The sequence below is a fragment of the Phyllobates terribilis genome, unplaced genomic scaffold (genome assembly GCF_046119375.1).
Source record: "Phyllobates terribilis strain yellow unplaced genomic scaffold, ASM4611937v1 Scaffold_2__4_contigs__length_985480577, whole genome shotgun sequence".
NCBI lineage: Eukaryota > Metazoa > Chordata > Amphibia > Anura > Dendrobatidae > Phyllobates > Phyllobates terribilis.
In genome coordinates, this window is record NW_027362762.1 from 832,348,150 (window position 1) to 832,375,846 (window position 27,697).

The 27,697-nt window shown below is 42.0% G+C and overlaps 1 protein-coding gene across 1 annotated transcript in view; it reads left to right on the forward strand.

Moving 5' to 3' along the window:
- The window catches only part of NLK (nemo like kinase), a 172,646-nt gene extending 145,186 nt beyond the window's left edge, over window positions 1-27,460 (forward strand). The window contains exons 7-11 of the mRNA XM_073667777.1: window positions 2,212-2,313; window positions 10,944-11,030; window positions 16,685-16,883; window positions 23,785-23,878; window positions 26,151-27,460. Coding sequence (XP_073523878.1) covers window positions 2,212-2,313; window positions 10,944-11,030; window positions 16,685-16,883; window positions 23,785-23,878; window positions 26,151-26,205 — 537 coding nt within the window. The 3' untranslated portion in view covers window positions 26,206-27,460. The remainder of the gene's footprint in view (window positions 1-2,211; window positions 2,314-10,943; window positions 11,031-16,684; window positions 16,884-23,784; window positions 23,879-26,150) is intronic.
- The last annotated feature ends 237 nt before the right edge of the window (window positions 27,461-27,697 follow it).

Genomic DNA, 27,697 nt, shown 5'->3' on the forward strand with positions numbered 1-27,697 from the left:
GGCGCTCCTTCCCTTCCGAACCCCTCAAAGTGACTTCAAATGTGATGTGCTCTGATTTAAGGGCATAAAAATTCAAATTTTGAAAATGTGCAAAATTTTTGCCAAATTTCCGTTTGTTTTTTTTTTCACAAAAAAACGCAAGTGATATCGAAGAAATTTTACCACAATCATGAATTACAATATGGCATGAAAAACAGTCTCAGAATCAGGGGGATTCGTTGAAGCGTTCCAGAGTAATTACCTCATAAAGGGACAGTGGTCAGAATTGTAAAAATTGGCCTGGTCATTAACTTGCAAACCACCTTGGGTTGTAAAGGGGTTAAGTCACATGCTGTCTATTTCTATGTGATCCTCCTTGAGTTGGTTCTTCTCCTTTATTGGAGTCCAACTGTGTTTAATTAAACTGATAGGACTTGATTTGGAAAGGCACACACCTGTCTATATAAGACCTCACAGCTCACAGTGCATGTCAGACCAAATGAGAATCATGAGCTCAAAGGAACTGCCCAAGGAGCTCAGAGACAGAATTGTGGCAAGGCACAGATCTGGCCAAGGTTACAATAGAATTTCTGCATTACTCAAGGTTCTTAAGAGCACAGTGGCCTCCATAATCCTTAAATGGAAGAAGTTTGGGACCACCAGAAGTCTTCCTAGACCTGGCCGTCCAGCCAAACTGATCAAACGAGGGAGAAGAGCCTTGGTGAGAGAGGTAAAGAAGAACCCAAAGATCACTGTGGCTGAGCTTCAGAGATGCAGTAGGGAGATGGGAGAAAGTTCCACAAAGTCAACTATCACTGCAGCCCTCCACCAGTCGGGCCTTTATGGCGGAGTGGCCCGACCGAAGCCTCTCCTCAGTGCAAGACATATGAAAGCCCTCATAGTTTGCTCAAAAACACATGAAGGACTCCCAGACTATGAGAAATAAGATTCTCTGGTCTGATGAGACAAAGAGAGAATTATCACCAAAAAGTTCTAAGCGGTATGTGTGGAGAAAACCCGGCACTGCTCATCACCTGCCCAATACAATCCCAACAGTGAAACGTGGTGGCAGCATCATGCTATGGGGGAGTTTTTAAGCTGCAGGGACAGGACAACTGGTTGCAATTGAAGGAAACATGAATGCGGCCAAGTACAGAGATATCCTGGATGAAAACCTCTTCCGGAGTGCTCTGGACCTCAGACTTGGCAGAAGGTTCACCTTCCAACAAGACAATGGCCCTAAGCACACAGCTAAAATCACAAAGGAGTGGCTTCAGAACAACTCTGTGACCATTCTTGACTGGCCCAGCCAGAGCTCTGACCTAAACCCAATTGAGCATCTCTGGAGAGACCTGAAAATGACTGTAGAATTTACCAAATGGCTGCAGTGTGTGTGTGTGTGTGTGTGTGTATATAATATATAATAATATTTTTTTTTTTTTTAAGTACAGTGACTTGCAGATTATCTAGCACATTAGCTATCATATGAGATAAAGTAGTCAGTATGTACTGATCCATTGAGGTCAGTCATGAAGTCTGCAACACAGTACAACACAGTAAATGCATTCAATATCTGCATCTGCAGATCGCAACAGATTATTATGCAGTTTATGATTTCTCTGCTGCACACACCAAACAAAGATCAGTCTCCTCCACTTCTGATTATTTCTCTTTAGTGTCGGTTGGCAAGTGTTCAGTTGAGTGACATTAATGCTTCACACACGGAAGAAGAGTTGGAAATAATGCAGTTCAAGCTAAACTAATTTGCATTGGACCGTTTTACAGGGGGTTAATGTAATATGTGACTGGCGTGTGAATGCAGTAACGACCGCTGATCCTCTATATAATGATGCATCTATATGTAGTAGTTGTGTTTTTTGCTGACTTTGATCACAGCTGAAATCTTCTTTCTTCCTCGCCCTTCTGTCTCCAGCCGATGCGAGTTAGATGTAACCCATTAAGTGTTTGAGCTTCATAAAAGATTGTGACAGACCAGCTAGAAATCTCCACATTGGTCATGCAATCTCTGCACATATACACTGGCCGATAATAATTATACACTTGTCCATTATATCTAATCAGTTAGAACCCTTTACCTGAGAGTGGGACATCTCTTTAGTTTTTAGGCTTTGAAGTGCCTCACTTCTTGTGTTTGATTTATTTTTTTCTGACTCCTCTGTACCATTCGCTTGGCAAACCTAATGACGACTCGTGTTTTCCTTGATTCTGCAGTTGGACTTAATCACAGATTTATTGGGAACACCGTCACTTGAAGCAATGAGGACAGCTTGTGAAGGCGCCAAGGCACATATACTCAGGGGTCCTCATAAACAGGTAACTCAAATTTTTCTTTTTTTTTTGTCCAAAATATTGCACCTCAGGGGCTCTGCCAGTGAGTCATGGCACCCTCAAACCAGTCCAGCAAAATCTGAACTCCAATATGGCGCTTCTTCCCTTTTTGAGCTTTGCACTATGCCTTAAAAGTAGTTTTCGACCACATATGGGGGTATCTGCGTACTCAGGATAAATTGCACAGCAAGTTTTGGGGTCCATTTTATCCTGTTACCTTGTGAAAATGCAAAATTTTATATTATATAATATATAATATTTTCATGGCTCAACATTATAAACTTCTGTGAAGCACCTGGAGGTTCAATGTGCTCACTACACATCTATACAAGTTCCTTGATGGGTCTAGTTTCCAGAATGGGGTCACTTGTGGGGGGTTTCCACTGTTTAGGCACATCAGGGGATCTCCAAACGCAACATGGCGTCCGCTAATTATTCAAGCAAATTTTACATTCAAAAAGTCAAATGGCACTCCTTCCCTTCCGAACCCTGCAGTGCGCCCAAACATTGGGAATCTGCATGCACAGGAGAAATTGCACAAGAAATTTTGGGGTCCATTTTCTCCTGTTACCCTTGTAAAATTCAAAAATATTGGGTCTAAAGTAAAATTTTTGTGAAAAAAGTTATTGTTTATTTTCTCCTTCCACATTCCATTAATTCCTGTGAAGTACCTGAAAGGTTAATAAACGTTTTGAACACTTTGAGGGGTGCAGTTTTTAGAATGGTGTCACTTTTGGGTATTTTCTGTCATAAAGGCCCCTCAAAGTCACTTCAAATGTGATGTCCCAAAAAAAAAAAGAATAAAAGGTTTTGTAAACTTTGTTGTAAAAATGAGAAATTGCTGGTCAACTTTTAACCCTTCTAACGTCCTACCAACAAAAAAATTGTTTCCAAAATTGTGCTGATGTAAAGTAGACATGCGGGGAAATGTTATTTATTAACTATTTTGTGTGACATCTCTGTGGTTTAAGGGGTTTAAGGGCATGAAAATGAAAAGTTTGAAAATTGCAAAATTTTCTAAATTTTTCACCAAATTTCCTTTTTTTTGTTCATGCTGCTGAATGCTCACCCCAATATTTCTTACCAGTAAAAAGCAGAAATTGGTACCACTCGATAAGAGATGAAGTACCACAAACTCCAACTGTCGTAATGGTAAAAATAGCAGGGGCCTTAATATATATGGTGTTTCATAAAAACATTATTCTTCTTGATGGAATTTTTCCAGAAAACTGGAGTAACTGTATTCCTAAATCTCCATGTTTTCTATAGATGGAGGATTTATATAAATTTACTATTCTTGTATTTCTCTTCCTTTGTATATTAGCAGAACAGAGCAAAAAAAAAATCTATGACCAAGTATTGTAAACCTGATTATGGGCAATGTGCTTGACAAATTGCATCAGAGGCGGACATATGGCGGCCTGACCGGGCAGCTGTCGAATACTTGCGCAGTGGCTATTAGGTGTAGTTTTGCTGCCTTTAATCCTTGGCACAGCTACGTTGGGGACATGTATGTCATCAGATCAGTGGAAGCGGGACACAGATATGACAGTCGCTGCAGGCCAGATGTGACGGACGGTCATGAGAGCATAGTCTTCTGCACAGCGCGTCACTCATCTGCTGTAAATACTCATTCTGTGCTACCGTGTCAATGAAAAACCCTTCAAAATGTCCTGTTATGACATGAAATAAATGGATACAACACTTCTCATCTGTAATATCAGGTTTATTTAGTAGCGTGTGACGCATAATTGTAAATTCTGCCATCCATGTTTTTTTATTTTTTGTTGCTCGTAGTATTAATTTGTTCTCTCTCCAAATGTTAAAAAAGCGGATTATGCCATCACTGCGTCAGGGCTGTTTATTTGCATAGTGAGCCAGCTAATGGCTTCTGTTAGACTCTCCTCCGGCATTCAAGCTTTTACTCAGCCACTTCAAAGCACTTTTCATCCCGACTCCCATATTGGCTGCTTTTGAGTTTAGGAGAATGACTCTGATTTCCTACATCCCGGATCTGGTCAGAAAAAATGCTCCAGATGGTTTGACACAAGTGGCTTTTGGTTGCTAAGGGGTAAATTCATTGTTGCATTAGGGAAGCGGCTGCCAAGAAATTGACTTTTGTAAATGGGTAACCATGTTTTCTCCTGGATCTGTTAAGAGGGTGGTCTTGTGTTCTCGGGTGCGCTGAGCATTGTTATGGCGGTGTTTTCCGCTGACCCAGTTGTGCTTTACTGTGGAATGCATCGCGCTGTCACTTTCATTTATTGTGATCTGATTCCATTAATTCCCCGACAGGACAGATAATGCAGGGCATCAGTTTGGCACCATGCCTAAACTACAATATCCCTGCCATGTAACCAGAAGCCTTGTCATAAGCCAAGCATGGGTCACTCTGCAAACAAAAGCATAGTTACAGGGAGGAAAAAAAAATAGAAAAATCCATTTCCCAGAAGGCTAAGAAAATCTGAGTATTACTAACCCTTAAGCCACGGTTCCCATCTGTCAGCGCTGAAAAGCTCCTGAGCTGCAGGACAAACCCTCGGTGATGGGATGGGTTCAGTGAAGCCGTTAGAGCAGGAAACGCGTCGTCCAGGAGAGCGATGCCGACAATTTAATCAGTAAGCACAAGAAAGTAGAAATTCAATAAACCAGTTTGTTTTTCCAGGCGTGCAGGATTGGTCTGTTACTTTAGGAGATTATTGAAGCCAATGAAAAGAAAAAAAGGGTCTATTATACTTCCAAATTGAAGTGGAGCATTATGGCTGCTCTGCAATATTACCAGATCATAAAACCTGCAGCCGGGAGAGAAGGGAGTATAATTCATGAGTGATTAATCCAGCCCGACATGCTGATCCGCTGGATGTGTACGCCTTCATTCCCGTATTATATGGACACCGCCACCTTACAAATGTAGACAGTGTGTACCTCATCTCTGCATCTTTACATGTGCAGCTACAAAGTCTGAAAACAATAAGTATCCCAGTATTTAATTCTAGTTTGTACCTAATCACTCGATGTATGGACCTTCATGGGTCTCTTTCTTGAATAAGACCTTTGTGACCGTCTATTTTCCACTCATCCTTGCACCACATATAAAGACGTTTTGCCAGCACTCACTTTATGATATTAGCGCGTGTCCCTGCTTTTTACCATAGTCTTGTATAGTTGGGCTGCAGAATTATGCTGCTTCCCTCTTATTGCACATTGACATATAGATAGTCTGGAGACTGGGAAAGCAGGGTGATAACCCCTATCCTCCGCTGCATAGGTTACCATATCTAGGTTTATCTAAACTGATGCAATCGAGAAATGGAGAAGATGCTCGTAGCATTTACTTTGGTTGCTTCGTACATTTTCAATGGGATTTCTAAAAATTGAAAGAATCCGGTTTCTTCTGCTATAATCTGCACCAGTTTTGATAAGTGTTTCACCATGTAACTCAATAAGAATGAAAGTCAAAGGGGTTTTTCATGTTCTTTAAAAACATTCCCACAGACGCCAATACTGGTGAAAATAACAACTTGCCCATTTAATCCCTGCCATGTCGCCAGTCCTCCCTGATGGTCTTCTGTTTACCTGGCGGCAGTGGAGACCTCTTGCACCTCATGTGGTCGCATCCGCCAGTCACTGGTCTCAGTGATGTAAGGCACGAGTCCGCTGACGCCAGTGATCAGCTGGTGAACAGAATACTGGCAGGGGGACCTGATACACAGCGCTACAAGGGTGGAGATTTAATAAGCAAGTACACTTTTGTTTTCCATGGGCGATTTTTTTTAAAGCATGTGGAAAACCCCTTAACTACGACTTGGGACAAACCCAATGCAGATTGTCCCATTTGTAGAACAATATCACATACTACAGGAGACTCAAGTCCAAGTCTAATAAGGAAGCAGAAAATGTCCCTTTTGTATAGAGCTGGTCGGCTATTGATGTAGTGATCTTTGTTCAGGGTTGCCTTTTCTATGTTTTTGAGTCAACGGGCACGCTCCACTGCAGATTCCTGGAACGCCTTCACATCTCTAACATATAGTCTTGTTGGGATGTAATGACTGCAGAATCCTTTGACTTGATGTGACATCGGGGACATGATTGCTCCCTGTGTTTGCCAAGCTGTCACTTACACTGTGCCTGCCTCAGTTACAGGAGCGCCTCCCTTCTAATGTAGACGGGTGAAGTAGAGCCTGATGGAAAGTAGAGCGGCTCATTTATCTCGTGAGGACGGCAGCTCCGTACAAGTAAAAATGTGGTGAATATCCCAGTTGTCTAGTGCACTGGATGCATTCTTCGCTCTTCCAGAAATTGGCAAACTATAGGAAAATTGGCTCCATGTAAAAGTCCTGCACCAGTAGACATGTATGATGTGAGAATCAATTTTATTTGTTTTAGTTTGCATAACTGACATTAGTGATGTGGACGTCCTCTGCCCCTGAATGATGATAATGGCAGTACAGCTATAGTAATGCAAAATACGTAACACAATCTATAATAAAATGAACAATACAAAATTTAGCATGAACACCGGATTATCCAGTTTGATTAAAAGCCTCTTCGATGGCAGATGTTGCTGACTGCGTCTATCAGAAGTTGTAGGAAAGATGAGTTTACAGTTCAGTTTCCCGCTTTATTGTGGAAGTTGTTAGCATTATGATGTACACCTCATCTGTCCAGGGTCTAAATAAGTGAGGAAAATAAATAAATGGTCAACCAGATTAAAATCAGAGATTGACTTCATCACTGCTTTAAGATCGAAAACCAGGGAGCCAAACCATTGAGATGTGTCCTACAGAGATGCCAGCAGCTCCCTGCAAACTGATCTTATGAGGTTTTCTTTTCTTTATTAAAGGAAACAGGTTATGTGGAAAAAAAACGCTTTTAAATTACATATATGGGGTCAATAGTGTTCTAAAGCCATGTGGCCGCCGCACTGAGATCCCCACTGCTGGGAGGAAATGAACATTACTCTTCCTGATAAGTTCCAGCTTTCAGTCATAAAGGCGCGACTTATGTCATCGCTCAGTACATAGTGATCAGCAGCTGTAACCACTATGACTCACGGCAAGCTCTGTACTGATACCCTGCTAAGCTGGCTGTCAGTTGCAGGGCACGGTTACAGCTGCTGCTCACTGAATACTGAGAGGTGATTGAAAGCCTGAGGCTTCCAGGAGGAAGAGAGTTAATTTCCTCCCGGCAGCGGGGCTTTCAGTGCGGCGGCCGCACAACTTCAGAACGCTAACAACCTGCAGACTAACCTCATATCTGCAGGTAAATAGCGTTTTTTCACTTGACAGGTTCTCTTTAAGAACTAATACATTAAGTAAGAATGACAACCTTGTCAAGTTATACGCTCTCCCCAAGAAACCCCCTACACCAGGTCCAGTTGTGTGTGTGTGTGTGTGTGTGTGTGTGTGTGTGTGTATGTGTATATATGGCCGATTATATTTCCGATGGCCGATCCTTATGTTCCCCAGGAGATTATCTGCTGCCATAGGAGTCTGGCAGCAGCTCTCTGAACACAGGAGAGCTCAGCCAAGCGGAATGTTCCTGTGTATGGGGGGCCGGGAGAGATGGCTGTCACCTGGACATTGATCAAACGGCAGACAGCTGGGTCGCAACTACAGCTGCAAACCTGGTCTCATATTGAAGTTGAACCCTGGAGTACCTCTGTAAGTGGAGATAGGGCCATTGGTAGCAAGGATGATACTCGCCCATATCATAGAAACACTGAAATTTCCCCTGAAGCTATGCAACCACAATTCAAATGGCAGCGGTGTAAATTTGCTCAGCTTTTTTTTTTTCACCCATGTCTGCCAGCCGTCTAAGGGCTTGCTCTAAAATGGGTCCATTGATTTTCTTGGAGGTGGGTGGCCAAAGGAAAGGAACCAGGCTTCCGCCTCCTTCTTTGGTTTGGTAAGGAAAATGCATCTACCACTTTTGCCAAAAGTTTTGAGACTGCCACAAATGTTAGTTTTCACAAAGCTTGCTGCTTCAGAGTTCTTAAATCTTTTTGTCAGATGGTTTATGGCTTCTGAAGTACAATTAGATCATGTGCATTCGTCGAATATTTTTCAGCTGCTAAAAACTAATCTCTTAGCAGAAAAAAGCGCAGTGTACAATACACAATTTTTTATGCATTATTAGTTTTTTCATTGCATTTTTACTTTTTTCTTTTTGCATTCATTTGAATGGGTGAAAAACTCTGAAAGAATTGACATGCCCGCCGATTTAAAAATAACAAAAAAAAACCTAATTGGTTAAAATCTGCAAGGAAAAAAAAGACGCAAGTGCATGAGATTACAGAAATCTTGCTCGTACGGTATGACGCAGCTTTTTCTTTTTTCACAAAAAAAACACATTGGAAACTATTGTCAATCCTCAAAAAGTGGATGGACAAACAGATACACTTCAAGCACTAATTAGGCAAGAATGGGCCATCATCAGCCAGGATTTCGCTCCAATATTCAGCTGCCAGGGTGAACTGTAGAAGTTTTGAAGAATAAGAGTCAATGCTGTAAATATGGAGGCTTTACAGAAACTTGATGTATTGGTCAAAAGTTTTAAAACTAATGAAATGCTGATAATTGTATTTCATAGAAACATCCAACTAATAGCTCTAAAAACATGGAAGCAGCAAACTTTTTGAAAAACAAAATTTGTGTTTGTCTCAAAATATTCATATGGACGGAGAGATCAATTTCTTTCCCACAAGGATTGAGTTATTATATACCGAAGGAAGTATTAAAAACTGGTAGAATGAAACATTAGCGGGACGGCTGTAAACTGACAGCTATACATTTCCATGAGTCCTTTGAAGTCACGTCGTACATTCAGTGTACTTGAGCTGTCCTGTAAATCACTGTGAGCTGCAGTATATGTAGCATCCAAGAGGAAATCTACTGCCCTCCATTGTCAATGGTGTACTTTATACTCCAGATATATATATTTTTTTATTATTTTCCCCCATCGTTGCATAGATCAGATTCTAATCTTGAGCTTATATATATGTGGGAATTTGTGACTACGTATGTAAAATCTATATTTTTTATAAAACAATACACACATACACATATTTTATATATATATATTTTTAATAGTAATATTTTTGCCTCTTACTGTACAGAGGCAGCTACACCTTTAGGAAACTAGATGTGCTGATGCTGTTTCTGATAATTATTGTATTTGACCATTAGGGAGTCTTTCAAACCTGTGGGGAACATTGTGTTCCCCTGCTGAAGTTTTTCTTTTTCACTTGCCAACTCTCTTATTTCGGACTGAGATTGTGGAATGATGAGCTGAGATCTGAGATGTCATTTCTCTCCCATCACAAGCCACTCATCATTTCCTCCTGGCTCTGGCAATCAGTGGTCAGGTACAGTGCAGCCTGTGCTCCTCTACACACGGCTTGTACTTTCACATATCGGCTGAGTTTCTTTGACATTGGTTGTGAATTATGGCTGAGACTACCCACATAGGAGATTTGCTTTTCATTTCCAAAAGGTGGTCGTCTTCTTGCCCCTATACGTTGTTGCATTAAATGACTTCATAAAACTGAAAAAGGGGCCAACTACAAAACAGCCTCATAAAGTGGCAGTCAGGAAAGCGCATCTACTGCAGCATTGTTACCTTGTATGTCTTACTTCAAATATTGGTGGCTTCATGAAAAATCCATTTTTAAACTGAGTCCATTTGGACGCGCATCAGGAGGTGAGCGGGGCCCTGACATCACATCTGCTGAGTCGCATGCGCAGTAGAAGGTATCGTTCAGTTGTGATATTCTAGGACTGTTGGGTGAAACCCACCGACTAGCATGCGACCAGGTATCTGTAGACACTGTGTCACTGGCTGCATTCGCTTCCTGATGTAGAGCAGAGCTGGATTCCTGGACGGGTGTACAATACCTTCTGATGGTGCATGCACCTCCGCAGATATTAGTAGACTGGCCCTGGTCAGCTCAAGATATGAATAAGGGCTTAGCTGAAATACTTCTATAAAAGAGTTGTCCAGAAAAGCAGCACCACAGTTCTGTACAGGATTTGTGTGGTTTCACAGCTTCATCCCATTCATGTTAATTGAGCTAGGTTGCAATACCAGGCACAACCTATAGGCAGGTGTGGTGCTGTTTCTGGAAGATAGCAGACATGTTTTTCGAATTCTCACCAAGTTCTTTAAGTGGTGTCATTATTCCAACAGTCTGTATATTGTGTGGGAATTGTCACACTACGGACTCTGATTAAATGGGCAGCTTGTCCACTATATGTACCAGCCATGTGTCACCAGGGGCACAGAGTGCTGACAGCCCACCCTGTCCAAAAAATCAGTGCCAGTCATTGACCCAGTCTTGGAGTACTGTAGTCGCAGCAGTGTAAATATTACCTAAAGTAAGTCGTTCTTTTCAAGGGCAGATTTCCTTCCGAGTGGTAAGATCCTCAGTGTGATACTGTGCCGGGCTGACATTAAACTGAGCAGACAGAACTGCAGTGCTGGCCGACTCCAGGCATCTATCACCCAAATTGGTAATTTCAGTCTGCTTGCATAACTCCAGGGCTCAGAAGCAACTCGGCACTTTTCCTGCACTAGTCAGACATGTTATATCTCGTGTTCTGCTTTTGTTCTTGCAGCCATCTCTTCCTGTCTTGTATACACTGTCCAGCCAGGCCACTCATGAAGCTGTTCATCTGCTCTGCAGGATGTTAGTCTTTGATCCAGTAAGTATTTTTGCAGCGCACTACAGATCATTGATCGGCTTGTAGTGGTCGCCTTATGCACCTTTTGAATTGATGCACGGTCTTAATGTTTTCATGTCGGTCATGTTTAAAGGGAACCTGTCGTCAAATATACCATCCCTAAACACTGCTATATAATGTTCTGCACAATGACAAAGGCTTTGTAAACCAGTTCCCCCTCCAAAATTGGAGACACTTTATAAAGTAGCAAACACTTATCTGTAAAGAATACAGGGGGCTGTTGCAGTCCCCCATTGAGCCATGAAGTTCTGACTACCTGGCAACTCCGGGGGCATCTACCATATGTGGCATACGCAGGAGAGGACGCGGCCAATGTGTTCACTGTGCATGTGCCAGATGGCATTGGGGCAGCCTTGTAACATCGGGGGACTGCATTACCCAATAGGAGGCTGGGACCGCCTCATGGACTATTAGCCGTTGGCATGCACTACTTCTATAGCTTTATATTTTCCCGCTTTACTCTAAGATCTATTTCAGAGTAGAAAACTATTACTGTTATGGTGGCTTTTTAGGAACGGTATATTTGACAGGTTTGCTTTGAGCATTACACACAGATGGCATATTTGGTGGTGATCTCTTTGAATGCAGAATCCTCTTTTTACACATCATTAGGTCATTTTATACTGTGCTGCAGATAAAGCTTTTGTTGTCGTGCACGCTATTGACTGAAATGAGAAAAGTCTTCAGTAGTTTCACTGAATGTTTTAGTGTAGTCAGAACCCCTCTATTTGTGTGCAGTGGTTTGCTCCAGAGCACACAGGTTACATCTTTACCAACTGACTGCTTCCTTGTGGAACAGACCATGTCACAAAATACAGGAGGGGTTCTGACAACAATAAGAAACAGTGATATGATTATTAATACAGGCAGAAGTTCGAACTAGAAACAGTATATTGCATAGTTCTACTGAATTCCCATATGTGGTAAGTGTTTATTTGTAAACTCATTATCTGTCAAATAATGCTAAAAATCCTCATTTTTACCTTACTAGGGATTCTTTATCACAAAATTGATTTTTATAAAAATCTTAGATGTCATAAAAATTTCCAGCAGCTCATAGCCACTTTTAAAGAGGACCTGTTACAGGTTGAAAAGTGGGTAGTTTAAGCTCCAATTTTATTCCTGTTGCTCCCGAGTATTCAGTTTTTTGTTTTTAAATCGGCCATCTGGATCCAGGGATATGGGCCTTATCTATTTTGCGGTCATTTTTATGATTTTTTTAAAGGCGGCGAGGCTTTGTTTTCTGGGGAGGTGTCTTTAAGCTATTCTGCATTATTAACCTCTGAGCACCGCCCCCTTGTTAATGAATATAACCATTATACTCAGGAAAGTGTTGGGAATAAATTAAAAGCAAAATTTGGCCACATTTTGGCTAAGTGACAGGTCCTCTAATGAATTTTGCATCTCGGGCTTTAGTATTTAGATATTTCTGTAAATGTAAACCAAATGACTGGAGAACCTCCTGAAACCCCAGTTTAGTGAAGCCCTGGACATTAGTATATAGCCTTATGGTTCTGTGAAACTGTTTTTACTTATAGTCTACCTATAGAAATACACTGCTATATTGACATAAAATCGTAGAAATTGTGTGTGCAGCCGGTCACTGAATTGGCAGAACACCAGTGTATTCTCTGACGTCCCTGTGCTATGTAAAGTAACGCTTAGCTCGGTGTACAGGGTCACAGTATGACTGCTTTAATTCTCGTTATTTAATGCTGGTTTTGTGTGGATTGAGCGCCCCCTTGTGGTTTGTGCCATTCATGTGAGCTCTTCAGCAGTGAACATGTCATCTGTTTATTCATCATCCATTAAAGTTCCAATATGATAGAGACTGGGGTTAATTTATATAAAGCAGGTGAAATAAGTCACCAATTTTCTAGGTAAATATATTTTTAAAGGTGATATTGACATGAAATGTATTGTCTGTACATGTTCCCGCTTAATTGTAAAGTGCTGCGGAATATGTTGGCACTATATAAATAAAAATTATTATTATGAAATTCTCAACTTATGTTGGTAACAAACCATTCAATCCACACAGGCAAAAGAATCAAACCATAGAGGTCTATAAATTTATGTGTAATAATGAGAAATGACATAAGGAAAAAGTATTGAACACATGAAGAGAGGTACAGAAAGTCATGACACTAGCTGAAATCTATCAGTAATTACCGTATTTTTCGAACTATAAGACGCATCAGACCATAATAAGCATCCCACATTTTGGGGTCGAATATAGAAAAAATATATATTTTTATAAGATGGGGGTCTGTCTTAATAGGTAAAGTAACTTACCTGGGGGGGTGGTGGAGCGAGGGTCACAGGAGGCATGGTCCTTCAGGGAATTGCGGTGGAGCAGGATTGCAGGGCCCTCTCTTCTTTCCCTTAGGAACCTGGCGGCTGCAGCAGAAAAGATGGCTGTGGCCCGATGCCTGGGCCTGGCTGAGGGCCGGGACCAGTGTTTGGCGATAGGGGCCTGCCTGCCTGAGGGCCCAGACCAGGGTCTGGCTGCATGCCGCCGAGGCCTGCCTGGGGACTGTTGGTGGTGGCTGCAGCTGCGGCAGCAGCAAAGGAGGAGAAGTCGAGATGCCGCGGGTGTCTGGCTGGGGTTGGACTGGATGCGGGCAGTGTCTGGCTGCGGGGCGGTGAGTGGCCCAGGTTTCCGGTGTGCGTGGCCATCTTCCTGAAGCTGTGGTCTACAGGAAAATTGCCGCCCGAGCTACAAGTCAGCGCATGCGCCGGCTCGGGCGGCCATTTTCCTGTGGATCACAGCTTCAGGAAGAGGCCGCACACACTGGAAACCTGCGCCGCTCACCGCCCCGGCCCGCAGCCAGACACTGCCCGCATCCAGTCCAACCCGCGCTGGCCCCCAGCGCCACCGCCACCTTGAAGGAGGGAGATCCCGCTCCACCACCACCGCAGGTACTCAACGTTTGGACCATGAGATGCACCCCCCATTTTCTTCCCAAATTGTTGTCCGAAAAATATGGTAGAAAGCAATTCTGCCACTTAGTGAAAAATATAAGCTGGTTCAACCGATGGCCTATAAAAAGGTCTCATTACCAAGGTGCCACACAAGAAACATCTCATGATGGGTAAAACCCAGTGAGCTGTCTCAAGACCTTCACAACCTTATTGTTGCAAAACCTACTGATTGCAATGATTTCCGAAGAACTTCTAAACTACTGAAGGTTCCAGTGAGCACTGTTCGGGTTATAATCTGGAAATGGAAAGATCATCATTTCACCATAAACCAGCCATGATTAGGTGTTCCCAGCAGGATTTCAGACAGATGAGTGAGAAGAATTATCAGAAGAGTTGTCCAAGAGCCAAGGGCCACCTCTGGAGAGCTACAGAAAGACCTGGAACCACCAGGTAAAATTGTTTCAAAGAAAACCATAAGTAATGCACTCAGCCTCCATGGCCTGTATGCACACATACCACACAAGACTCTGTTGAATAAAAAGCATGTTTCAGTGAGTTTACAGTTCGCTCAACAACATTTAGACAAGCTTGTGAAATACTGGGAGAATATAGTCTGGTCAGATGAGACCAAAATTGAACTCTTTGGATGACATAATTTACACCATTTATTAACACAGAAAAAAAGGGCAACAGTGTTTACCTGCCCAGGTCACAGAACTAATGCAGCAGGATGCAGCAAACCTACTTAATAAAGCTGGAGGCTGCACAGGGGCAAAATACTGATGAGACAACCACTCACAATCTAACAATTCATGGAGAGGGTAATTGCTTAGTATTAAAATCGCACACAAAATAGGCGTGTATAGGGCGCTGGTCACGCACAGGTAGTACACATTGTCTGGCTTACAGCCTATTAGTGACGCCCATACTATTAGATTAGGCAGACTGCCCAGTACTATGTGAGTGCACCCCACGAGGACACGCCGTAATTTACAAGGTCAACATTGATGGGCTTGGCTGCACCCTGAATAAAAATATATAATATAAATATTGTTTGATATTTTGAACAAAATATGCAAGTTCGCAAGTCGCGTCAATGGTTCTTATATGTGCGCGTCCCTATCACTCCAAAAACACCATACCATCAGTGCAGTTTGGAGGTGGGAACATCATGGTGTGGGGCTGTTTTTCACCATACTGCACTAGCAAACCTCATATAATTGAAGGAAGAATGAATGGACAAATGTACCAATACATTCTTGATTAAAATCTGGCGGCATCTACCAGAATGATTAAACGAGGGTGGCCATTTCAGCAAGACAATGATTCCAAACACACAGCCAAAGAAACCCTCAATTGGTTTTAGAGAGAGAAATTAAAGCTGCTAGAATGTCCCAGCCAATCACCGGACCTGAATCCAATAGAAAATTTATGGAAGGAACTAATGATCAGAGTTCATATAAAGAGCCCACAGGACCTTCAGGATATGAAGTGTGTTTGTGTGGAAGAATGGGCCAAAATCACACCTGAGCAATGCATGCGACTAGTTTCTCCATACAGGAGGCGTCTTGAAGCTTTCATCACAAACCAAGGATTTTGTACGAAGCATTTTACATTTCAGTAAGCATGTTCAATTTTTGACTGTCATTTCTTATTTATCATAACTTAATTTATGGACATCTATGCTTTGACTTATTTGCCTGTGTGGATTGGATCGGTTGTTACCGACATCAGGTGAGAATTTCATGTCAATAGCACCTTTTAGAAATATATTTAATTAGAAAATTGGTGACTTGTTCAATGCTCATTTCACACCCGCTGTATGTCTGTTATTTATCTTTTACTTTAATTTCACTACACCAGTATAGCACGCACGCTCATAGGAAGCCTATTAACATATCAGCCCTAAAATGAACAGTTCCCAGTGCTCCTGACTCCTCTTCTGCAGTCACGTAGCTGAGCTTAGAACCTGAAATATTTCACCATTTCCTATGCAGAGTTTTCCTGCTGCTTAAAAGAAGTTCTTTGTCATATTGATATGGTTGTCAGATAAAATCTTCATACTTGGTGCATCAGTCTCCTGGTGTGGACTGTTACTAATTGATGTACCACCATAGAATCAATAGATTTAAACTGGTGCGTGAAAGGTCCTAGAAGGGCTGTAGTGAACAGTCTCCTGTCTTGGAATTTATAAAATGTGGAACTATGCCATTTTCTACTATACATTAGAGTAAAATGCTTTGCTTACAATCGAATGTTGCAGACATAGACTAATGTGAATAGGACTAAACATGGCGTTGATCAGGTGACCAGTCCCTTATCTGTTACTTACTGAACACCCTTATGGTAGGGGAGGTTGTATATCCTAAGCTATGTTTAGTCTGTCTACAAATTCTAGTCCCCTGTCCATATACCCTAATAGAGCATCTGTTCATCACATAGGGACCGCCCTTTGGAACAGAAGGAAGAGCTGCAATATAAGAGTGGTTCCTGTTCTGGCAATCTAGAGCCTTTGTTGTATTACAGCTATTTAGCTGAATTAACGGTTTGATTGAAAAAAAAAAGCTGAAACCCCTTTTTTAAGCCCCTTCAAAAAGAATGTGGCTGCTCCTGGAAGTCAGATTGTTTTTGGTTTATTTACACCAGTAGAGAAATAATTAATAACTTGAATCTTTATTTATTTGCTACAGTCCAAACGGATATCTGCTAAAGATGCATTGGCTCACCCCTACCTGGATGAAGGGCGTCTGCGATATCACACCTGCATGTGCAAATGCTGTTTCTCCACCTCTACCGGCAGGGTCTACACCAGTGACTTTGAGCCAATCACAAATCCAAAATTCGATGACACTTTTGAAAAGAACCTTAGTTCTGTACGGCAGGTGAAAGGTAAGTGATGTCTTGTGTACAGTGGAAATATGCTTGGATCGAGGGGGTGGTGGATAAACCATATCTGCACCTTTTTGCGAGTAAATGCAACATGGATTCATTAAAATGTTCTGTTTGCGGTAAAGATGGAGGTCCCAGTTGTCTCATCTTCAATAATCAGGAAATCTTAGCATATCGCTTGGAATACTAAGAACCTTTTTAGCAGAACTGTTTTATTTTAAACTCTGCTTAATATTTTCCATATTTTAAGATGAGATTCATCTCCAGATAAAATCAGTTCACATAGTTATGGCTTTCATTCTTAATAGAACAATGACTGTTGTTCTGGATCTGTTTTCAGACAGATACCAATGAATCCTGATAGATCTCACTGACCTAATCAGGTTTCAGTTGTTCTTTTATTTCTGAAGGTAAGAATATCTCTGCAGACTATGCTAGTCCGACGCAAAACGGGTCAAAATCCACCGCAGGGTGTTACACATGTGTGATAGTTTATCACTTGTATATATACAATAGGCGACAAAAAAAAAGTGTGCACACCTGTAATGGTCAAATACATAATTTTATGTTTAGTATTTTGTTATCACTCACTATATAAACATATAAAAGCAATTAATACATTGCTAACTACATCTAGGCACAATGGCGCATGGCCACAAATAAGGTATTCCACAAATGCATGCAACATCCAAATAAGAAACAGTAATAGCAATGCTACCGAACTGCTGGAAGGGATCAAAATGGTGTAACGTGCAGTCACTTATCACTAACATGCTGGTGCAGTGAGAAGGATAACATTTGTATACAGTGATTTATATTACGTTTATGGTGCTGATTTAAGAATGATTTCGATTTTGCCAGATTTGGCTCCAGTTGCTGAAATATTTAATTACAGTAGAATTCTGGCTTCAAAAAGTCACTTTTAATAGTATTTTAAGCCTACAAATTGAAATACAAAATAGTTATATGGTGTATTTTATTACCTAAGACACTGTTAACCCCTTAACGGCCGGCATAACGCAATTTCACGGTGGCAAGTAAGGGTACTTATGTCTCAGCCTCGCTCTTTCACGGCACTGAGGAATTAGTGTAGTGCCCCCCCCAGCGTCGAAAATTCTCCGGGGTCTCGGCTACTGGGGATAACTGAGACCCTGGTGAACATGATCAGGGCCAGTTTTTCCGGTCTGCAATCACTTGATCGCCGTTATTCAGTGAATAGCTGCACTCACGAAAAAAGTGTGCCTGCGGTTACAATGATTTCTCTCTCCTCTGATATGATGTACATGTCAGCGGAGAGAGGAGTGAAGCCCCCCTAGCCCACCCGGTACCTCCGATATCCCCCGGTTCTCATGATCCAGCCCTCTGTCATCTTGTAAAACCAAAAAAACCAAAAAAAAAAAAAAAAGGCGTGCACTTGCAGAGATCTGCCGGCCGGTGCCTGGCAACAATAAGGAATTTTCCCTATTGGTTCCTTTTGTTCACTGTGATAAACCCTATCACAGTGATCAAAAGAAAAAAAATAATAAATCAAATCCCCCTTTGTTACCCCCTTAGTTAGATAAAAAATTATAAAATAAATTTTTTTTATATTCTTTGTGGTTAGGGTTGTGTTGGGGTTGGGATTTTTTCAAAAGTAAAGAAAAAAAAAAAATGATGACGACTAGTGTTCAGCGCAAGTGCTCACTACTTGAGTTTGCATCGGGTGCTCGAGTGACATGCTAGAGTCCCCATCCCACATCTTTTGCGGCTATTATGTAGCAAAAAAAAAAAAAAACACGCACGGATTGCCTGCCATACAAGGGCGATCCCCCACATGTTTTTTTTTTTTTTTTGGGTGTCTAACAGCCGCAAAACATGTGGGACGGGGACTCTAGCATCTCAATCGAGCACCTGCGGTACTTGCTGCATACCCGAGCACTTGATGCAAACTCAAGAAGCGAGCACTTGCGTTCAACACTAATGACAAGATATTCAATATGATGACCTAATGTTATCAAATTCTGTGTCGTAATTCTGGGTTCAAAATGCTCACTATACCCCTTGATAAAATCCTTGAGGGGTGTAGTTTCCAAATTCGGGGCACTTGTGGGGGGTTTCCACTGTTTAGGCACATCAGGGTCTCTCCAAACGCGACATGGCATCCGCTCATTAGGCCAACAAATATTACATCCAAAAAGTCAAACAGTGCTCCTTCCCTTCCGAGCCCTGCCGTGCGCCCAAACTGTTATTTTTATTTATTTATTTTTTCTCCCCCATTTATGGGGTATCTGATTGCTTGGGAGAAATTGCACAATTCTCGGGGTCAATTTTCTCCTCTTACCCTTGTGAAAATAAAAAATTTGGGGCTAAAATGTTGTTTTTGTGGAAAAAGTTGTTTTTTTTTTCACGGCTCTACATTATAAACTTCTATGAAGCACCTTGGGGGTTCAAGGTGCTCGCCACACATCTGGATAAGTTCCTTGAGCGGTCTAGTTTCCAAAATGGTGTCACTTGTGGGGGGTTTCCACTATTTAGGCACATCAGGGGCTCTCCAAACGCGACATGGCATCCGCTCTAGATTCCAGCCAATTTTGCGTTCAAAAAGTCAAATGGCGCTCCTTCCCTTCCGAGCCCTGCAGTGCGCCCAAACAGTGGCTTTCCCTGATATATGGGATATTGGCGTACTCAGGAGAAATTGCACAACAAATTTTGTGGTCCATTTTCTCTTGTTACACATTGTGAAAATTAAAAAAAATTGGGGTCTAAAGTAAAATTTGTGTGAAAAGTTATTTTTAACCTTCCACGTTGCTTCAGTTCCTGTGAAGCACCTGAAAGGTTAATAAACTTCTTGAATGTTGTTTTGAGCAACTTGAGGGGTTCAGTTTTTTTAGACTGTCACTGTTGGGGATTTTCTGTCATATAGACCCCTCAAAGTCCCTTCAAACATGATGTGGTCCCTAACAAAAAAAAAAAGGGTTTTAAATTTTTGTTGGAAAAATGAGAAATTGCCAGTCAACTTTTAATCCTTATAAGTTCCTAACAAAGTTTTTTTTGCAAAAAATTGTGCTGATGTAAAGTAGGCATGTTTATTTTTATGTAAAGTAATGTTATTCATTAACTATTTTTTTGATTTAAGGGCATAAAATTTCAAAGTTTGAAAATTGCATAATTTTCACCATATTTCCGTTTTTTTTTTTCACAAATAAACACAAGTGATATCGAAGAAATGTTACCACTATCATGAAGTACAATATGTCACGAAAAAACACTCAGAATCAGTGGGATCCGTTGAAGCGTTCCAAAGTAATTAATCTCATAAAGTGACAGTGGTCAGAATTGTAAAATTTGGCTTGGTCATTAAGGACATATTTGGCTCCGTCACTAAGGGGTTAAAGAGGCAAAAGACAGACCAAAAGATGTTGCATTTGTTATCACACACAAGTCACATTGGGGGAATGCATTATTTTCTTGGATGAATTATCTAAAAAAAAAAAAACAACTAGAAACAATTCTGCAAAAGTAATGGGATTTTTGAGTCACACCCTCAAAATACCCTAAATCCATTCAAAAAACCTTGGCACTTTTACGTGTGTAATTTAATAATTTACTTATTGGATATTACAATTTATCTGGAGTACTTGAGGTATGGAGCGCAGGAAAATCCGAGAATAGGAATCAGTATAGCGCCATTGTATACAGGGCTGCCCCCAGGAATTTCATGGCCCCATACTGGCAAAATTTTCTGGTCCCCTTGAGACTCTGGCCAGGCTCCACCCCAGCTCCGCCTCCACCCCTCAAACCTTCCACAGTCCCACCGCCCACTCTTGGAAAAACTCCACTTCTGCTCCACGTCCTCACCACTCACAGATTAACAGTTCCCATCGAACACCATAACACATACATAGCCATTAGCTTTTGTTTTGGCCAAAAGATTTTTTTAAGCCGCCACCACGACAATGTAGATTCTTCTGGCCGGGACCTACTCTACGCTAACCTATTTAAACGTTTCTTAAAATAGCCAATACTCTTTAGGTATATTTTTATTTTAAGTGAATGTGTAATGCACATTTTTTAAAATGATCAATAATATCACATACAAGGAACAAATACCGCCACATAAGTGCCATTATACACAGGAGCTCTGTACAAAAGTATACAATGTATAGTGTCAGTGTACAGGTAATACAGGGATCATCAGTGACATTATACACGGGAGCTCTGTGTTTAGTGAACAGGTAATAAAGGGATCACCGGTGACATTATAAACAGGAGCTCTATGTATGGTGTACAGGTAATAGTGATCACCGGTGACATTATACACAGGAGCTCTGTATATAGTGTACAGGTAATACAGTGATCACCAGTGACATTATACACAGGAGCTCTGTATATAGTGTCAGTGTACAGGTAATACAGGGATCATCAGTGACATTATAAACAGGAGCTCTGTGTATAGTCTACAGGTAATACAGGGATCACCGGTGACGTTATACACAGGCGCTCTGTATATAGTGTACAGGTAATACAGTGATCACCAGTGACATTATACACAGGAGCTCTGTATAAAGTGTACAGGTAATAGTGATCACCAGTGACATTATACACAGGAGCTTTGTACATAGTGTATAGTGTCAGTATACAAATAACACACTGACTCACCAGTGACGTCTCTAATTGAAGTCCTTCATCCAGCACAGACCGCCATCACTTCTTCCAGCTAGGACTCATCTCTGCATAAAATAACACAGTTATCTAGAGCATATTCCCCGACTTCTCCACTATGTAGCTGAATACAGACGTGCACCCACCATCTATCTATATAATTGTCTTATCCTGTCTGTCTCTGTCTGTCCAGGAAATCCCGCGTCGCTGATTGGTCCGGCCGCGGCCAATCAGCGACGCGTCATTTCACAAAAAGATGGCGGCCTTTAGCGGCTGATCTGCCGCACGGAGGTGAGCGGCGATGCAGCCGGGAGATGAAGCCGGCTGCTCGCAGCATACGTCCCCCGACCGGAGGCGCCGCTGACCCCCATGCGGCTTCTGTCGGGAGATCAGCGGCTACGGACGCTTATCTCCGGATGGTAAAAGTGACGCCCCTCCCCTCTCCTCCCCTCCTCTACTCTCTCCTCCCCTCCTCTCCTCCCCTCTCCTCCTGTCCCTCCCCCCGCTCGCTCAGGACCCCGGCGCCATACTTACCCCTCCCCCCCCCCCCTCCCCCGCTCGCTCAGGACCCCGGCACCAGGCGCCATACTTACCCCTCCCCGTGCCTGCGCAGCAGCTCCTGTGTCTTCCGCTGCTGCTGTGTGACGTGTCAGGTCAGAGGGCGCGGTGACGTCTCTACACCGTGCTCTCTCCTGACCGGTCACAGCGCACAGCGGGAACATGCGGGCTACGCTGGAGTCCAGAGAAGCAGCTGACAAGTGAGGTGAGTATTGGATTTATTTTTTTTTTTATTGTATGGGGCCATAGGGCATTAAATGGTGGGGTGGGGAAGTGTGACATCGTGGAGGGGCCATTATAAGGGAAGGGGGATGTGACATCCTCCATGGGGCACTATGGGGGGGATGTGACATCCTGCATGGGGTATTATATAGGGGGGACGTGACATCCTGCATGGGGCATTATAAGGGAGGGGGGGATGTCACATCCTGCATGGGGCACTATGGGGGGGATGTGACATCCTGCATGGGGTATTATAAGGGAGGGGGGGGGGGGGGGAGTCACATCCTGCATGGGGCATATTCTAGAATACCCGATGCGTTAGAATTGGGCAACCATCTAGTTAATATTGAATTAGCTATTATGTAACCCACCATTCCAAATATAAATTGTAATCCACCACTGCGCCCCCACTAACTATAAATAGCCACTTTCCCCACCTAATAAATATATAAATTAATTAGCACCTGTACTCTTCCCCCCAAATCATTACCAGTCACACTGTCATCCTCAATGCCCCCACTCTCCCGGTTCATTATATTTACATTTCTTCATGTCCTCTGTCTGTCTCTCTCTCTCTCTCCCATCCCCACTTCATCATCATTTACTCTCCCCCACCCTCAATTCATTATCATTTGCTCTCCCCCTCCATCCTCAAGTCATCATTTGCTCTCCCCACCCCCACCTTCAATTCATCATTTTCTGTCTCCTGTCTCCCACCCTCAATTCATCATTTGTTCTCCCCACCTTCAATTCGTTCTTTGCTCCCCCCCTGTCCCCACCCTCAATTCATCATTTGCTCTCCCCCACCCTCAATTCATCATTGCTCTCCTCATCCCAACCTTCAATTCATCATTTTCTGTCCCCCGTCTCCCACCCTCAATTCATCATTTGCTCGCCCCCCCCACTCCCAGTTCGTCATTTGCTCTCACCTCCTCCCAATTCATCATTTGCTCTCCCCACTCCCAGTTTGCAATTTGCTCTCCCCACTCCCAGTTTGTCATTTGCTCTCCCCACTCCCAGTTTGTCATTTGCTCTCCCCACTCCCAGTTTGTCATTTGCTCTCCCCACTCCCAGTTTGTCATTTGCTCTCCCCACTCCCAGTTTGTCATTTGCTCTCCCCACTCCCAGTTTGTCATTTGCTCTCCCCACTCCCAGTTTGTCATTTGCTCTCCCCACTCCCAGTTTGTCATTTGCTCTCCCCACTCCCAGTTTGTCATTTGCTCTAAGAAGAATTGGGTGGGTAGAAAGGCAAAATGAGCAATTGTACGCACACAGTGCTATATAATGTGATGACTGCAATGTATTAAGAGGATAACAATTTTGATGGGAGGAGGAGTGCTTCTTTAAATAAAAATTAGAAATAGATTGAGAGTTTGCCACAAAGATGCAGAATGCTTATTACGTAGCTGATATTACAATCAACTTATTGTAATTGTCATTAATATTATTTTTCTTTTTTCCTTTTATCTATTTTGCACAGAAATCATCCATCAGTTCATTTTGGAGCAGCAAAAAGGGAACAGAGTGCCGCTCTGCATTAACCCTCAGTCTGCTGCTTTTAAAAGCTTTATAAGGTATGTGTACTACTTGTACTCAAATCAGTAAGGCTCCTGCTTGTATCTGACATTGTGCTAGTCATTCTCATTATCTGAGGGGCCTGTACCACACACAGGGGAAAATTCAAAAAGACTGTCATTCTATACTCTTGTCTTGACCAAAAGGAGTAAATTCTGTCAAATTAATTAAAGGGGTTGTCCACTACTAGGACATCTCCTTCTAAATCTAAATGTTGGGCCCCGATAAAATAAAAAAAAAACCTACTCCCCTCCCGTGCCGGCGCAGTTCCAGCGGTGTCGGCACTCGCGGTCCTGGGGCTGTGATGCGATGGAATGACATGTGGTGCCCGGCGCCCAATCAGTGCTGTTCTCCCTGTCCCCGCCTTCGGACAAACTGAACATGAAGAGGAAGTCCGGGATCCGCTGCAGCCCTGGCTTCTTGATGATCAGTTCGTACATAGGCGGAGACAGTGATGCCAGATCTGATTGGGCGCCATTTAAGAGGTTCTCGCCAGTTAAGGAATCTGGCACATTTTTCAGGCTGTTTGTATGCCAGAGTCGGAAAATATGCTCCAATCGTGTGCTAGAATACATTTCTCCTATAATTTGCTGCACTTTCTGGCATTTTCACAGTTTGACAGTGAATCTGTCTGGCTGTTGTAGGCTGCGACTCTTCTGCTAAGCTACACTCACTTTTCAGAAAATTGTAAGAGCTGGTGTTTACAAATTTTTGCGCAGTATGAAATCCTTCAAAAAATGCAACAGTTAAACACCAGTATAAAGTGATTTTGCTCAGTAAAGTGAATAATCAATGGGATTTCACATTAATAGCCTGTATTTAGGAGAGGTTTCATGGGCTGCTTTATTGATCGTGAGTTATTGAATATCAGACACACACTGATTGCTCATTGATGGCCTGTAATAAACCTATCTGAAGTATTAGGACTTGTATCTTATTCATTAAATTCAGATTTTTCATTCATACCCATTGTGACATGTGTATAATATCCAGCCCCTTACCATGCCGTCTGCTTTTACTAACTCAGCCACAAAGTGGAGACAGACAAGGTTACAGAGCGAAGTCAGAGAGTCCTGAGGCGCATAGTGCATAAGTCACCAACGTACTGCTGTTTCAATACTGTCCAAACCACTGACATTAACATCAGCACAAAAGCAGTAAACCGGGAGCTTTATGGCATGGGTTTCCATGGCAGAGCAGCTGCATGCAAGTCTTGTATCACCAAGCACAAAGCCAAGTGTCCCATGGATTAGTGTAAATCGCACTGCCCATGGACAGACCTGGAGCAGAGGAGTGTGTTCTGTGGAGTTACAAATCGCACTTCTCTATCTGGCAGTCTGATACTCTAGTCTGGGTTTGACGAATGTCAAAAGAACGTTGCCCGTCTGGCTACATTGTGCCAACTGTAATATTTTGTGGAAAAGGGATAATGCTATAGGGCTTGTTTTTCCACAGGTTGACCTAGGTTGTCTTGAGCAGCACAAAGCTCTGCAGTCTCCTTACTTTTTTCTGGGGAAAAGGCACTCCCCTTGGAGTGACACTGCTGGTCAGTTTCAGGGGTGGTACAAAACATTTATTTTAAATGTCTATTTAATGTAATCTAATCACTTTTCTAATATACTTTAAACAAAATGTCCCTATCGTTCCCTCTCCACTCTAACTGCTTTATTTTTTACCTAGCTCCTGTTTGATGACTCTTCATTTGAGAACCCCCAGTGCATGCTGGGATACTCAAATGAGACGTTATCAAGGGGCAGAGGCTGCCGTCACTACCGCAGCCTCTGCTCCCACCCTAAGCGTCATCAGTGACATCTGTTTCAAAGCTGGACTAGTCCCTGCTCTACTGAGCATGTGTCAATTGTCAATTCTTAGGGATGCTCAGTAGGATCTTGTCACTGTGAAATTTTCTTTTTAATGCACAGTGACAGTGCACTCCCTCGCTGGCTGTGATAAAACATGACAAGCCAGCAAGAGAGCGCACTGTCAGTGTGTGTTGTAAGGAGAAAACCCTGGCAGAGACCCATTCCGCCCCTGCAAGTGATGTCTATTGCGGGGCGGGACTGGTCTTTGCTCACTGGGTAACATGACAGGTGTCAAAGTCAGTATGACTGGATGCACTCCAATGTAAAGGTTTTTAAAGGGGGTTTTCAGGTCAAATTTCATAAATCTCATTTCTTTAGACAATAATCATTCTGATAATTTTAAGAATATTTGCACGTCTAAGACTATGGTCATTATCTGTAACTTTTGTGCTCTCTTTAACCATTGCAGTTCCACTGTTGCTCAGCCATCTGAGATGCCTCCATCTCCACTGGTTTGGGAATAGTTTTGGAAGACTTACTACTGAAGGTGTCCTGTAGCTTTCCACTGGAGTCTGGGGATTGCAATCTTGAAGCTTGATCATGCTTGTAATGTTTTCTTAATTAAGATTTAACTTATCAACCACTAAATGTAAAATCTATATAATATTTAAGACAAAATGGCGTTCTAGTGACTTTCACTCCGACAAAGTAAGTGGTTGTATTTTGAGATAATTTAAACCCACATTGGTTCTTTTTTAGTAATTTAAAGCAGTTTTAAGGCTCAGAACAAATTGACAATTGCACCAAATTTTGTGAAATAATAAATGATTATTTTTTTTTGTTTCTCTTAGAGGTTGCTTTTAAGTTTAAGTATTTTTGTTCTATTTATTTTTTAATGAAAGAGACTGTGCAAAGCATTTTTATACTGAGCCATTCCTAAAACCTCATTTTATGTTGATACAAGCAATTGCAAGGAAGAATACAGACATTGTCTGGAGACCAATCATGAAGTACTTCCCAAAAACAGGAGCTGACCACAGGACGGTGATGTCACCCGGTGTCCAGTCTCCGACACTTGATGGCTTCTTTGCAGCTCTGTGCTAAGAGGAGCGTGTTGCTATTTTGATATAGTGAAGACAGAAGGTTTGTGGTTAGAATGAGTGCATCTGTGACTAGAGGGGATGGTACGCTTGGGTACCTTTCCCTGTATAAATATATAAAATATATATTTAATCTATTTTTCTTAGACTTCCTTTCTTTCTTACCTTTTCAGTCACGGGCATGCGTCATTATTCATCTATGTAAATAATTCATTTGATGGGCTTCTTTGTAAAGGTCCTTTTCATGTCCCGCTGTATAAAGGTGCGCTAGCTGGCACATTTTAGTTTTTTTTTTTTTTTTGTGTGAATTTTTTTTTCCCCACCTTGCACTGGACAGTTCCAACATGAGGAAGGACAGAAAAAAAAACAAGCTAGAACCGATTATAGGGAATATCTCTAATCGTAATCTCTACTTAGGGGTGAGATGTTGGATGTGGATGTGTTGAAATGTCACAGTAGAATTTTTTTTTTTTTTCCCATTTTTATTTCTTTAAAAAACACTGAATTTTCTGTGTATATGTACATACAAACTGATGGCCTCTACCTCCTGGAGTTTACAGCTCAGCTTGTTTCACTCCAAATTATTTTTAGGTTCAGTGTGCAGACTTTAAAACTTGAATGTTCCTTCCAACTTTTATATGTAAACATTACAATACAATAAAACAGAAGATTGCTTTCACCTATATCAAGACATTTTGATGGACTAGCCTTGTATGAATCCAAGAATAATTGTTTTGAGGGGAAGACAGAGGTATTTGTAATGGTCTATTAATTGTTGAAGTTATTGTAATTTATCTTTTAGAATAATATTTTTATCCAAAATGAGCTGGATTGTAATAGGAGGAGACTAAAATGTTTTTATTTCTGTTTTTGGGTTTTTAAGCTTATGGGAAGTTTTAACTTCAATGAAGTAACT